Below are 15,319 nucleotides of genomic sequence, written 5' to 3'. Positions count from 1 at the left end.
CACTTGATATTTCTGGTCTTTTTACTTGTACTGGTAGCAGCAATAAATCAATCTGTATGTTAATATTATGTACAAATTTTCCAAACCAGCTTGACAAATGTAAGGGCCTACAAACAGGGCTGTCAATATATCCTAGTTTTTTCAGGCCACAAACTTCATGGGGATCCTTTCTATCGCAATTAGCCAACCTTTTCAAAGTGTTTCTCAACTAAATTTTGCCAAACATGAGATTTTAACAAGTAGAAACATTTTTATTTGAAACTCCAAATGGCCTCAAAATAACTTGTAGAGGGTATAAAAGGAGAAATTTTATACTTGAGCTTCTAGGAATTGTTTCTTTGAGATGTCCATATTGTTGTGATCTGTGAAGTGCTAAGAAAGAAATAAAGAGTCTACTATCTGATATGTTTTTTTGTGTATAGAGAGTCATAAAGGGCAAGCGACAAATGATGCAGACGGGATTCGATCCTATGTCTTAAACACCACCTCCTCAAGACTTTACCAACTACACTAGTAGACATCCACTCTACTATCTGATATGTATTTGCAATACAGCTTAGTTGTTTTCTTAGTTGTGCAAGTAAATTGTGTGTATCGATTACAAATGTAAAGCATGGTATTTATAGAACCAAAACCCTATTATTCATTGCTACTAATAGCTCTACCATAAAGTGTTTTCTAGATTGGTGGTGGAAAATATGATGTAGAAAGGTAATTTGTACGCGATTCTAATGTTGACCAATCATCTATTAGTTGTAATCATAAAATTTCTTCTTAGATTTTAATTTAAACAGGTTATCAGTTGTCTTATTGAAAACCTTGCTTGAAGAAAACTGTGAGACACAAACCATAACTAGCACAGAACATTACACATTTTATGATTACATACTTTGATCTTGATAGGGAAAATCCAGTGGGATGTAAACCTGATTGATGGGGAAAGTGGTGGTATGGATATAATACTCCCCCTAAATTTAACATACGTCACGATGACTAGAATGAGTAAAGTCGAAATGAAAGAGAAAGTTAATCAGCAGAGCCTGATTCGGAAATGTGTAAAGAGGTTGTAAAATTTTCTAAATACTTGGTGATTGTGTTGTAAGTTGCATGGTTCATACTCTCGTATTTTGTCTTTTTTATGTTCTTCACTTAGTTTTCTGTCATTATCTTAAATTTTTGAATTGAACGTTAAGTTAATTATGTAGTTTAGTTACGCATTGGATCCCGCAAACTCTTTTATCATTGTTAAACATTATCAAAAATTTCTTCTTCTTTCTTGTTATTCAAGCATATGCAAATGGGAAAGTCTATTCCGTCAAAACAAATGAGACTTCGACTATAATAAATTTTATCCTAATTTACCAAACAAGCATAAGTTACCGAGCGATTTCCGACAATAATGCTAGAAGATGCGTAAATTTCCAAAATACGTCACATTTTATGTTAATTCCCACTTTACTGTCCACGTCAGCTATGCTTAGTAAAAAGTTTTTTTTCCCCCCCCGGTTCAACAATGAACCGCCAATTTAAATAGCCGTTTTTATTGGGAGTAAACTGCTATTTGAATTGGCGGTTATGTTAGCTAAACCGCCAACTCAAATAGCGGTTTTCTTCAAAACAAAACCGCTATTTGAATTGACGGTTTTGTTTTGAAAGAAACCGCCATTTGAATTGACGGTTTAGTCTCCAATACATTTCATAACAACCTGCTAGTCTCCAATACATTTCATAACAACTTGCTTCCAGTTTGCAACAAAAAAATGGCTAAAACTCTCTTGCCAAAACTCAAGTTAACGTGCAAACAAGAAGTTCACCAACTCCCAACTTCAATCAACTCCAACAATCACTACATACCAACCAACAAAACTAAACCAACCAAACCATAACACTTAGGCAACAAAATAGAAACATGCTAATTAAAAATTGAAACTAAAAAATTCCATCTCCAACCTTCTTTCTAAAACAGTACCGTGAAATAACTCACAAGCAAGAGTATAGAAGCAACGTACACTTGAAAATAATCAAAATCACAAAGTCCCAATAGTTACATTATGAGCAAAAAGAACAAAAAATTACACTTGAGTTTCTAATTTAACCGACACCTAAGTTCTACATTGTTTCTTCATATGCTCGAACGATGAAAATAATGACCCATATCCACCTCGTGAATTCTCATGGGACGATCACTAGAAGAGCAATCTTTTTGTCGCTTGTAAATGAGAAGGGGCAAGGGAGGAGATGAAATAACTTGTGATGCAGGGCCAGGTGAAGGAGGAGAAGGAAAGCCAAAAGAAGGAGGAGGGCTAGGTGGAGGTGGTGACTGGTGAGACAAGGCGATGAGGAGGTAGTGTGGTGGATGGCGAGGAGGAGGTAGTGTGGTGGAGGGCGGTAAGGAGGTGGTGGTGGTAGAGGGGATGCTTGAGAATGATTTTGTGTTGATTGATTTTTGTTAAAAATAGACTGTTTTCTGGCTGACATGGACGGTAAAAAAATGAGAATTAACATATGAGAGGTGTTTTGGAAATTTAAGTATCTTGTAGCATTACTGACAAAAAATCACTCTAAATTATCCCTTAATTAGTTTTTCACAAATTCTTATTTACATGGGGTGTACGATAAATATTGTACACCGAAGTTAAAGTTGATTTAAAATGCTTAAAAGTTGCCCTTATATATGTAAAAGTTATCTACTTTTAGTAATAAAAATTTTCATTTTAATAAAAAATATTTATTCAAAATCACTAATAATCATAAAATTAATCATTTAACACTTTAAAATATTTATCTATTAAATTTTGTTTTAATAATATAAAAGTTAGAGAAAACTGAGTTAAAGTTAGAGAAAACTGGATAAAAGTTATATTGGTGCACAATAAATTTATTGTACACCTTGTGCATGCAAGACCTTTTGTTATTTTTTGATTAATACGGAGTATTGTAATTTGTAATGGGATAAAAAGTAAAATAAGAAGAAAAAAACCAAAAGAAATTTCTCTCTCCTCAGACTCCAACTCGCAGCTGCAGCAACTCTTCATCTCCTTCCCCCTCCTCTTAAAACCCTCCAACAAAACCTCCATCTTGGACTTGTATCAACACCTCTAGCCGGCGGCGCCTGTTCCAATCACCTCTGCTTCTCCGTCGCTGCTATTCTCGGTGTTGACGACAGTGTATAGCTTCTTTTCCTCGTCTATTTTCTCCGCTTCTCTATTTTGTATCTTGTAATTTTAAGTTGATTTTATTTGTATTTTCATAGATCCAAAAACTATCTACTTTCATGTTGTGATGAATGACTTTTCTTGCTATTGCTGTTAAATATATATTCTGCTGGGTTTTTTTGTTGGTTATGTTCTGGTGTTGTTTTATGAGTCTAAACCCAAGTTCATAATCGTATCTGAAAATTATATTTATCCTTCTCTTAGGGCGCCTCTTCTGCCCCGGCTCATGAACGGTCCTAGTAAATTATAAATACCTCTTCCGGGGAAATATCATTTTTTTGCACAATTTGGAAATGTACAGAAAGGTTGTCACATTTTCTAAAATTTTGTGGTTTGTGGTGTGTATATGATATGATTTTTATTTCCTAAAAGTAGCTATCGGTAGATTGAGCAAGGGCTTATATAAAATGTTCGTCATTTTAATTATTAGGGATTGGAGCAATGTGACGAATATTAATGGAATATGGAAGTACTCTGTAATCAAATTAATTGCTCTTTTTGCAAAATTTTAGAGCCATAGATGGTAAATTACTGTTAAAAATATTTCTTGGAATATCCATTAAGAAAGTCTTTTAAGTGATCTTTGATGTCTTTCCTATTTTAAGGAAATCTCCAAGTTAAGAGAGTGAGCGAATAAGCCTAATTCATAAATTCCTGATTGCTTGTTCATGACACACAGAAGGATATGTCATATACGCATTAAATTCAGAAGGAGGGGATCCACCAATAGTCTTCTTTTTTTACTATACACCAACACTCTTTTTGATGTTGTAAAGGGGGATGTAGTTGAAAAAGTTTTCTGTTTGTGGAGGAAAAGGATGTACGTTCTAAGTCTAACGGGGGGTTTTATTGATAAAGTAGGTATGCATTTAACTCTTTAAGTCTTAATGGATTTAAGCCTCTAGCAGAGTGTCTCTATTGCTGGAACACTCTCTCTTGTTCTTTTTTCTACTGGGGATGAAAGTGGGGAGGCGTTTTGGTGCATTTGTTAGAGGATTGAAAGTTATGATAGTTTATGGTAGAGTTGTAGAGGAAACTCTGGGGGCCTCCTATAGCAAGTGACTGAATGGAGGGGAAGGGGGGAATAAGCGCGGAAAAGGAAATTTATTGATAAAGTAAGGATCGACAGAGTGATAATGGCTTTAATTATTTTGCAGAGTGTAATTATGTGGGCTCCCTCCTCTTTTCCTTTCTTATGTGGACGGAAGTGGGGAAGGGTACGGCTGCATTTTTTGGAGGGATAAAATTTGTATGTTGACTAATTCTTTTCTTCTCCTTCTAGTATTGTCAATTTTGTTGGATGGTTCTCTTTTGTGCTTAAGGATTATGTTTTTTATTGCATACTAGGATTTACCTTCAATGCCTAGCTCTTGACCATTTTATTCTTGTTGACAGGTCTGGTTGGACCCGCTTATGGAAATTGCTATCTGAACAATTCTTTACTGTAGCCCATTCAAACTTCCATGCCCACTATGGAATCTGAAAGTTCAATAGTATCACGTGCTGAAGAACTTAAGTCGTCGGCTAATGAAGCATTTAAAGGTACTTTCTATTTGTGTATTTGAATTGCTTTTAGCTACAAAACTCTGTATGATGTGGTGATGACTTCCTCTAGAGGTTTTTGAAGAATTGATTTTTTAGACGTGGAAGTCAGTTTTTTTTTTCTTAATATTCTGTTTAATAGAGCAAAATTTCCTGTTATACTACAGCTGCCACCTTTTGAATACGTTAACCTATATATAAATCAGTTACCTTTTTATTTCTTTGGATATCCCCCTAATTTTTGCGTAATTTGTTGTCAAGTCTTGATGCTTTTTAGGCTGTGCTATATTATTATTTCTTCCTATTCATCTTTCACATGACTTGACTTTGCATTTCAGCACACAAATATTCCCAAGCAATTGATTTGTATTCTCAAGCAATCGAGTTGAACGACCAGAATGCTGTATATTGGGCTAATCGGGCATTTGCTCACACCAAATTGGAAGAGTATGGTAGTGCTATCCATGATGCAACAAAGGCTGTTGAGACTGATCCCAAGTATTCCAAGGTTTTGATGCTTTACAACTCTAAATATCACTTTGGTGATCACTGTAATTATATTTTCGTATTATCCATGTCATTATTGAATTCGAATATGGATGTTAACATTGATTTTTGTTATACAAGGAAAATTTATTGTTCTTTTACTTTCTTTGTCTGAACTTGTTCCTGGTGGCGCTTCCAGGGCTATTATAGGAGAGGAGCAGCATATCTTGCCATGGGAAAATTTAAAGAGGCACTGAAGGATTTTCAGCAGGTATTTTTATTAAGGCTACTTTTCTTTAATGGATTCCCCAACGTAGTGATGCCTTTTTCTTTGTATGTTTTGAATAAAATATTATTGTTTCAGCTCTATGCCTTTTGGATGTGTTAGGTTTAATATTTTATATCTAGTTCTACAAGGAAACTGAAACTTCTTGTTTTTTGAATTTATTGACTTCCAGGATCTTCCTGTTTTTTTTCCTCTCTTAAATTTAACGCTTAATTAACTGGAGTTTAGGTTTTGTTTCTGTCGTGTTTGGCTGATCTGTTTTTCTATGTTTCTTACGGTCTGTTTTCAGTATAGTAGTTTCTGTAAATTTATTTAAAAAATATCAAAGGGAGTTTATCTGTAGTTTGTTTGTTGATCTAATACTGAATGTCCTTATCTATAACTTTAAATTCTTCTTCTAGGTCAAAAGGATATGTCCAAATGACCCCGATGCTGCCAAAAAACTGAAAGAATGCGAAAAGGCTGTGATGAAGCTGAAATTTGAGGAGGCTATCGCTGTGCCAGTGGCTCAAAGGCGTTCTGTAGCTGATTCTATTGACTATCGTTCCATTGGTAATTCTTTTTGACAAGTAGCATGATATGTTTTCTCATTCAGGACTCACTGGCTTATTAACTTATTTATGATTCTCTACAATAATATATACTACCATAATGGGTGGCATAATTTTACGTCTTTTTGTTTATGTGATTATGTGTCAACTTTTGCTTCAGCTTCCATCAACTTGATCATGACTTTGCATATATCATCGTAGCTGCGATCTATTACATCTTTCTTGATAATTTGTTGGCATCAATAGATTTACACGTTTGAAGGTGACTAAGGGAGTGAGGGATAGTTTTGTCCCATTTGTGTCTCATCTATTGTCCCACATAGCTTTCATCTTGTCACATCTCCTACCTACAATCTTATGTAAACTATTTAAGCTTATGTATTTTAGGCAGTACTAGGTGATTAAGGGAGTGCGCAGAAACCCCTAGGCAATGCTGCCCAGGTGCTTAAAATGACGTCGGCAAGGCGTTTTAGAGCACATCGGCTGCATTAGTTTCAGTGCCCATAACCTTTTTTTACACAATCTTTAATTTTATGAAGTGCGCCTCACGTCTGCACTTTGATCCTATACTCTAGGATTCCTATCGGATTAGTGCACGTAATGCCTTCTCAACCAGTGATTATTGGTTGATGATGGAAAAATTAGAAAGGAGTGGGAGACACGGCAAAACATATGATCTAAACTTAGATATAAGTCATATCTTTTCGGATGCAATAGGCGTCTCATATATCTTTTCCTGTATTTGCTAACTATGTTGGCCGCAGCATAACTTATTATTTTGATTTGAAACAGAATTTTTTGTTATTATTTCCACATTGTAATGTAATACGTGTGTTGGTTGATGCGCTTGTCCTTTGCACCCTCCTCTCTCTGCTTCTATGCCCCTCTCTCTTAATCTTTATTTTGTGTGTGTGATTCCTGGTGGTGCAACGTGATTGAAAACCTAACTTTTCATGGTCTGTGTCTTGATACTTTTCATTCATATAGCATGGTAAATGAGTAGGCACTAAATATCTGTTCTAAGTAGTAATTTTTAGAGTGAGGAGAGCGAGACGCTGAAAGTTTCATGCGGCCTCTCAGTTGAAGGCCTTTTCATATGTGAATGATTTGCTATCCCATGAGATTCCCAGTAGATAAAGGGAGCATGTCAACAGTGCACTTCGCGCGTGGGTGGAATTCAAGATAATACATGTATATCTAGTGACTCACTCACGAAAGAGTGACTTATCAACTGTCTATTAGAAACCATAATTCAAGCAGCTATTAGCATTCCTATGCTATGTTAACTATTGAGAGTTGTAACATAGTAATTTGAAATGGCAGATTATTATCAAAATAATAAATGGGTTGGTTTGATAATATTTTATTGAAAATAAGTGCTTCATTGAAGTAAACTCAAGTTATGGTCGTATTGTTGTGGCAGTGGCAAGAATGACCACCAGTTCAGTGTTGGTGACTGCAGCTGCGGCAGTGGTTCTGGCTGCTGCTTTGATGGCTGCAAATTTAATTTCAATTGGAGCTGTGTTAGCAATTATGGCTTTGGCAGCATCTATCGTGGTCGTATTTTCCCCTTTGGCACGTACGGTCTCATCATTGGGTGCTTTTAGTAGTTGATTTATGCTTGTTTATATTAAGATTATACTTCCATTGAGGTTCTTTTTACAAGCTGTTCTTGGACTTATTGGGTGATAATCTTTAGGAGGTTGGAAGGACTTTGAGGATTTACTATATGGTGTTCCTGGCATGCTGTGAGGCTATCGTGGTCATTCTTTTTCCTTTGGCTTGTACAGTTTCATTATTTGGGTGCTTTTAGCAGTTGATTTTTGTTTCTATTAAGATTTTACTTCCAGCGAGGTGCTATATTCAAGCTGTTCATGAGCGTCTTGGGTGATAATCTCTAGGAGGTTAGAAGGACTTTGAGGAGTTTCAATATGGTGCTGCTGTATTGCTGCCAGGCTAAGATTTTGGTGAAATACTTTTTTCTATATTTTGGTTCCTTATATATCTCTTTTTTCCCTAAACCAAACTAAACCAAGCTGGAGTTCAGCTCCCTGACGAAGTTTTTATGTCTTGTTGGGTATTAATGCAGTTCTTCCTCAGTGGGTTTTGGACAGATCTGTTTGACTTCGTATTCAGCAGTCAGCCCCCCTCGTTCTTCTAGTTCCCTACCTAGACATTAATGATTCCTTTCAGAGATAGCATCACATTTAGTTCAAATGGAAAGCGTGGTCATTTAAGCTGTACTGGATTGGGTTAAAGGTTTTTAAGACACTGAAATATTGATCTTTCAATTTCCTTCTTTTTCTAAAGTTCTCTTGGTGGGCTTGGCAACTCTGGTTGACATGTGGATAGATCCATAGTATTAAAATTTCTATGAAATATGTAATGAAAAAAATTACTCTTGAGTCTTGTCCCACAATGAATTCAACATCACAAAGATGAAGGAGAGTGAAAAATTGGGTTGGTGGGTAATGGGTATGACACCCAACTTTAGAGAAAATGTAGTGAGGGTTTTTTTTTTTGTGTGTGTGTGTGTGTGCTGAAAAGAGGTTTTTACTGGGGGACATTGCATAATTGAAGATGTTAACTTGATTGCAAAACATAGAGAGTAGTGGACCCAATTCATTTTTTAACACTTTGAACATGATATCAAATCAATCAGTAAAAGCTAAAAGAAATTTATTTTCAAATTTATTTAAACAGTTCGTAAGTGCCTAATCTGTAACTCTTTTGTCAAGATATTAGTCTGTATATTTTGTTAAACAAGCACTATGTCTGAATATCTTTGTTGCTCAATTTTCTAGAAAGTACGTAGTGGCTTAATAATAATAATATGAGAACTGCTTTCTCTTGGATAGTTGGATTTGGATAAAGAGATAAAAGTAAGGCTTTTCTAGTTACCATTCTTTTCTCTTCTTGGGATTTTCTGTGTATAGATAGGAGTTGGACTGTACCGGATATCCTCTTTGCTTTCTTACAAGTCCTTAAGAGTAAATATCGAATAGTGATGTAACTGTTATGATGTCAATAGAGTGGAAAAGGAATTTAAGTTTAATCGCAGGCGTGTTTATCTACAACTTAGATGATGATGATTCATCCATGGAATGTTCTTCTCACAGATCTTATCTGATTGTGGATTGTGATTGCAAGTGGGTTGGAGGTGCATATATTTTGTCTGCATTGCTTTTGATGAAAAGTGGTGTTACATGAGTTTAAAGTCATTTTAACATTCAGATGATATGTCTTTATACATTTTAATTTAGATGGCTATCTTCTACGGTGTGCAGCTCTGTACACTTCCGGAGAAGTTTTTCATATGGAATCATCAGAGTTGCTTTTCTTTGTCTTGCACCCCGTTCATATAGAACATTGATTATGTTTCGAATTGATATGTGTTCAAATGTGTTCCTATATGGGCTTCTTTTAACTTTTTGTGTCTGGGAGACTTTGTTGGATATTTGGCTGTGTTTTTGGTATGTGTTTTCATTTCCGACGTGTTCTTTTGGACATGAAGGTACTTGTATTCTGTTACTGGATCTTCTGGTTTTATGTTTAGTTGAGTTGCATGAGGAGATAGTCTTCCGGAAATTGATGAATGAGTGAACATTTGGTTCATGTTGAATTATATTTTTATTCTTGTAGTAGTCTCTGGTCCTTTTAGATGAATTCCTGTGTTTCTGTTACTAGGGGAATTTTTTCTATCCTTTGAAAAGCATAGACTCACACCTCATATTTTAGTTTTCTGAATTGCCTTGGAGATGCTTGTGTATTTTTTTGACGGGGAAGATGCTTGTGTATTTACTTTATCGATGGTGTGTGTGTATGTATTGACTTTCCGACGCCAATTATCTTTTTCATTTGTTGATGACCTGCATTTAGCTTGTATTACCCGCATTCTTATTATGATCTTGACATATTTATGATTTTATGTTTTTGGTTGTCCCAGAGGTTGAACCACAATATTCTGGGGCTAGCATAGAGGGAGATACAGTTACGTTGGAGTTTGTCAAGAAAATGTTAGAGGATTTCAAAAACCAGAAATGTTTGCATAAGAGGTAGGTTTAAAGTGCTAATATAACAAGTCTTACAGTTTAATTTGTAAAATGCTTCGAGATGAGAGTAGTGTATGATATTGGTGGTGAGGGAAATCAATAAAGTTGGTTCTTTTTACTAGATTTTGGCTGATATGGATTTTTATTTTGTGCTCTAGATATGCATTCCAGATAGTCTTGCAAACAAGAGAATTGCTACGCACCTTGCCTTCGCTTGTTGATATAAATGTCCCAGATGGCAAGAATTTTACTGTATGTGGTGATGTACATGGACAGGTAATTAAGATTTTCTGGCTCTTTCACTTTCCCCTTCACCTGTTCCATGTCTTTCACTATGACAGCACCGGGACGCTGTTGATGGCTTGCTGCCATCTTCCATGGCTGATTTTGACAACCCGTGGTAGTTCTTTAACAGGCTTTGGAAGCTATGGCTCTAACAGTTATACAAGTATTTTAATATACCTGCCAACCTTCCTCAAAATCCTTTCTGTCTTCTGCTTCCGCTCAAAGCTGAAGTGTTTATAACTTTGTACCTTTTGCCGATTAACGCAGTGCTAGCCTGCTGTTTGAATTACCAGACTCTTGGAGCTGCATATTCATCGTTGAGGAAAAATGTAGTCTGTAAGACTGTAACTCTGAAAGACCATGAACAAACTTCATGAATCTATGAGTACGACTTCATAAAGCAATCGTTAATTAATCATCATGCATTTTCACAAATTCCAAATGAGGAATCGTTGTAAAATGACCACAGGACAACAATTAAGTAACAAAGGTAGCGTTATTAACTGCTGGAACTCTGTTTGTTTATAACATTTAGATTAGAATGTTCTAATCCGATCTTTTCAAATTGGATTTCTGCTTTTTTACTGGGAAGGAAAGTTGGGCTAGGACCTACACGTAGGCCAACCTACAACATCCTCCAGAGGATGATAAGGCAGAGCGAGGAGTGATTGTTAATTCTTTCAAAGTGTTTGGTGCAAGTTCTGAATCCCATACTTCTCAATATAATGAAGATAAGAACTTTTCTTTAAAATTGGGCTTTTTGAGCAGATGGAAAAGTGAAATTTCAGGAATTGGCAACTTAATTTTAGTTTCAAACACAAAATAAAAACTTTGCAGCTTAAGTTCTGCTTGTGTGAACTTGGAGCTCAATGGTGGAAACGAAGGACTTGAGAGTAAGATAACTTAAGCTGTTGCTTTTGAGGCAAGTGACATGTTTGTTTAGCTTGTAGAGTTGTAGGACTTGGAAAATACGAGTCTTCTCTGATCTCTGTACTTCACATTCATGTTTGTTCCCATCTTTGTCAAGCTTGAGACATAATTTTCTTTCAGGCCCTAGACTAGGGAAGGTGCCAAGATGGCTATGAGGCCTCGTTACAACTTACTAGTCCGTATAATAGTGATAATATATTGGGTGTTCCTTTACCGTAGATTAAGGGGTTCTTTTCCATAGGATTACCTGAATTTTGGAGTTTTCGTTAATAAAGTGTGTTGTCAGTCGTGTTGCAAGCAATTGGGTGCTTCTACGTGTGTATTTGGGTTCACATTTATTGTTGTTTATGAGATGGGCCCATCTCTGAACTAATCTGGACAAGACGTGGTTGTGCCCTCCTCCCATGATTTTTTCCCCCTGTAAGCACAAGGTAGGAAATAGAAGCTGTTATATCTGTAGAGTTCACGAAATGGTTGAGTAACTTATTTAGTTTGCGTAAATGGAATATAGATTTATTATGCCAATAATACAGTGATTGTAATGTGTTCTATGATTTTGTTGCAGTTTTATGATCTTCTAAATATATTCGAGCTCAATGGGCTCCCTTCAGAAGATAATCCGTATTTATTTAATGGTGACTTTGTGGATAGAGGTTCCTTCTCCCTGGAGGTCATTCTAACGCTTTTTGCATTTAAGTGCATGTGCCCATCTGGTAATTCCTCGTCGCTTTTCTCTGCATCTTATTTATGATAGCTGTCTTCTACTTTGTATCCATTTTTAGATCTGCTAGTCCTGTGTTCAGTTCCTTACTAGTGCCGGTTTAACTGCGAGACATTATTCTCTCTGTCCAAATCTTGGCAATTTTGTCTCTTAACTGCTTCTGCATTTGATGTTTTTTTTATATGCCAGCTATGTATCTAGCCAGAGGGAATCATGAGAGCAGAAGCATGAATAAGATATATGGATTTGAGGGGGAAGTCAGGTCCAAGTTGAGTGAAACATTTGTTGAGCTTTTTGCGGAAGTCTTCTGCTGTTTACCATTGGCTCATGTCATAAATCAGAAGGTATTTGTAGTCCATGGTGGTCTTTTCAGTGTAGATGGAGTAAAGCTTTCTGACATAAGAGCAATTGAACGATTTTGCGAACCTCCTGAAGAAGGTAATTACCCGTGGGTACTTTTTTTTTCTGAATGTGATTTGAATTTGTTTGTTTATTCTGTTAACAGTCTCATTGACATACAGTGGTGATTTTGACCACATGTGCTTTTAATTGTATATGGCATTTGATAATGCTGTGTTCCCTACTCCCTAGAGTGTTAGTGTAGAATCATATACTTCTACCACTTACTATTCGTATTCCTAATTTTACTCAAGTTGATGAATGTGCTTCTTTAATCATATGCTTCATGATTTACAAATGTTTGAAGAATTGCTTTATAATCGGTGTTAAGTGTTCACTCGATTATTCAGGCATGTCTTGTTTCTATTGGACAGCTCTGGATGATTTAGAAAAGCATGAGTACCCTGTTCCTTCTCTTTTTTTCTTGATTTACGAATGTTTGATAAAGTTCTTCGTACCTGGTGTTATCTTGATTATTGAATGGACAGCTCTAAATGGTTATCAAAGGCATGAACCCCCTGTTCCTTCCTTTTTTGGGATAGGGTATTTGAACTCTAAATGGGTACTCTTTCCTAAATATCTGTGAAGAAGAGTGCTAGGCGCAGTTGATGGTTACTTTCAAGTTTAGCTGGATATAGTGTTAAGTTGTAAACCAATGTATAAAAAGGCTCAAGGCGCACCAAGGCAACAGGGGTCCTGTTGCGCCTAGACGTGCCTTCAGTGCGCCTCATTTATATAAAAATTAAAAGAATTTGACTGAGGTTAACCTCAGGTGCGATTCTTTGAAGCTGCCTCACCTGTGGAAAAAATGCTTAATCCCTGGCATGCCTTTGTTTACACTGGTGTAAACCATGCTTACTTGGAAGTAGAAGAGAACATGCTGAGCAACGCAACCCCTCCCCCCTCCAAAAATACCCAAAACTCATGAGATTTGATTTACTTTTTTCACGCGGGGTGGGTGGGGGGAGGAGAAAGGAGGTGAATAGTGAAAGACTGAGAGTCCGATTCCTAGCTATTGACGGAAAGACATTCTGTGGAGTGTTGAGATATGTTGAAGGCCTGTCTCAGGTCTTTGCAGGTCTTTGCTTTTATTGTTTATGCATTGCATTCTCCCCCAGGCCCCAGCCCTTCGAACTGGGTTTGTCCTATATAAATAGGAAGCAGCCATGAATTTGGATTTTCTCTCCACATCATAATGGGGAAAAACAATGGCTTAGAATGAGTTGTGTGAAGCTTTACTTATCATGAAATTCATGTGGATGAACATTTTTCCTTTGGATTTACAGGATTGATGTGTGAAGTATTGTGGAGTGATCCACAACCAAACCTAGGGAGGGGCCCCAGTAAGCGTGGTGTTGGCCTTTCATTTGGTCCAGATATCACAAAGAGGTTTCTGCAGGACAACAATTTAGGTACTTTCTTTACTCTAATTAATTCCTCTTATGTAAATATCGTTGACGATATGTGATATCATTGTTCATGTAATCTTTTCCAGATCTACTTGTGCGATCTCATGAAGTGAAAGATGAAGGATACGAAATTGATCATGATGGTAAACTAATTACTGTGTTTTCTGCACCAAATTATTGTGATCAGGTAATTTAAACTTGTTTCACTTGTTACTTGAATTCCTGCTCTAATTGTTTAGGCAAGTGAAGTTTTCTGAGCTACAAGGTCACTCTTAATATTCCTGCTCAAGTTGTGGAATCTAGTGAAAATTGTTGTACTTCAATTATTGATTGAAATAGAAACCTTCAGCTGATCTCTCTCTTTTTGCCCCCTTCAAACATCTGTTTTAAACAATTCCAAATTATTACAATTTCAAATAGAGGACTGCTAGCTCTCGTAAAAGTGAAATTCAATGGTTATCTTTTGTTTAAAAAGTTGGATGACTACAAAACCTAGGGTAAATGTGTTTGCATGGTCGACTATGGAAGAGTACTGTGGTGTATCTGAATTTTGATATGTAAGATTATGAAGATCAAGATCTGTTTATGCTCATCACTGATATCTGGTTTGGTCAGAGTTTGGACTGTTTGACAAATTTTAGTACTATGTAACTGATCAAATTCTACCTTTGCAGATGGGGAACAAGGGTGCGTTGATTCGTTTTGAAGCCCCAGAATTGAAACCAAACATTGTCACATTCTCCGCTGTGGTTAGTAACTGTTGGTGTCTTTTGTTCCGTTAATCCTGTTTGTGGGTCATGAAACAGTTAAATTAAGTTATTGTTTTTTGATGATGTTGCAGTCTCATCCTGATGTCAAACCAATGGCTTATGCCAACAACTTCCTCAGAATGTTTTCGTGATTACCATTTGGATGACGTTCAGCTATATATTATGGTGTACAATTTTTGAGCAACAAGGATGTGATCGGTTACCAATTTTCTGGGTATAATAATTCTTATTCCTCTGACATTTCTGGTTCAAGATTACTCCACCTTGCAAGCTCTAACCAAGAAGAAAACACTGTTGCACAAAACACAGTGCCATGTAAAACTGTGTGGCACCATTTTCATTTTTATGATTTATTTACAGTTTGTATCCTTCCATATTGTTTACTGATCCTCAAACGGCTAAAGAAGATTCAGAATATTTTTATATAGGCAAAGTTTTATTTTCCAGTCTTGTAATTCTTTTCCACATAATATACTCTATAGCGAAAGTTTCTATAGAGTAAGCAACAAAACTTCCATCTCTGGAGACTGGAGAGTGTAACCTTGTTGTACTGCAACAAAACAAAACATTCACTTGTACTGCATCATGGAGAATTGAGAAATGCAATACTCCACATCCATTCGTCCCTAGCTTTAACAACATCACCCCTATAAACTTAATATATATACTTCCT

The 15,319-nt window shown here is 36.2% G+C and overlaps 1 protein-coding gene across 3 annotated transcripts; it reads left to right on the top strand.

Annotated features, from left to right (window-relative positions):
• Positions 1-2,982: 2,982 nt before the first annotated feature.
• Positions 2,983-15,092, top strand: LOC110783725 (serine/threonine-protein phosphatase 5). 3 transcript variants are annotated; one of them, XM_056843172.1, is made up of 15 exons: positions 2,984-3,167; positions 4,373-4,464; positions 4,611-4,757; positions 5,096-5,265; positions 5,443-5,514; positions 5,931-6,081; positions 7,504-7,659; positions 10,027-10,135; positions 10,291-10,408; positions 11,913-12,060; positions 12,258-12,506; positions 13,754-13,879; positions 13,963-14,063; positions 14,551-14,625; positions 14,718-15,092. In XM_056843172.1, the coding sequence occupies exons 3-15, from the start codon at positions 4,679-4,681 to the stop codon at positions 14,775-14,777; spliced, it is 1,614 nt and encodes a 537-aa protein (XP_056699150.1). In that variant the 5' UTR covers positions 2,984-3,167; positions 4,373-4,464; positions 4,611-4,678; the 3' UTR covers positions 14,778-15,092. The 3 variants fall into 3 exon arrangements, with proteins under 3 accessions (XP_021843775.1, XP_056699150.1, XP_021843776.1); XM_021988083.2 differs by lacking the exon at positions 4,373-4,464 and having other exon boundaries at positions 2,983-3,167; XM_021988084.2 differs by lacking the exons at positions 4,373-4,464; positions 7,504-7,659.
• The last annotated feature ends 227 nt before the right edge of the window (positions 15,093-15,319 follow it).

Source organism: Spinacia oleracea, chromosome 4 (assembly GCF_020520425.1).
Source record: "Spinacia oleracea cultivar Varoflay chromosome 4, BTI_SOV_V1, whole genome shotgun sequence".
Taxonomy (NCBI): domain Eukaryota; kingdom Viridiplantae; phylum Streptophyta; class Magnoliopsida; order Caryophyllales; family Amaranthaceae; genus Spinacia; species Spinacia oleracea.
This window is presented reverse-complemented; position numbering and strand designations above follow the sequence as displayed.

Excerpts from the sequence above, each read along its gene's own strand:
- LOC110783725 (XM_021988083.2), top strand. The coding sequence starts at position 4,679 with ATGCCCACTATGGAATCTGAAAGTTCAATAGTATCACGTGCTGAAGAA. Across the intron at positions 12,061-12,257 it reads TAAGTGCATGTGCCCATCTG|CTATGTATCTAGCCAGAGGG; the intron begins GTAATTCCTCGT and ends TTTATATGCCAG. Across the intron at positions 13,880-13,962 it reads TCTGCAGGACAACAATTTAG|ATCTACTTGTGCGATCTCAT; the intron begins GTACTTTCTTTA and ends AATCTTTTCCAG.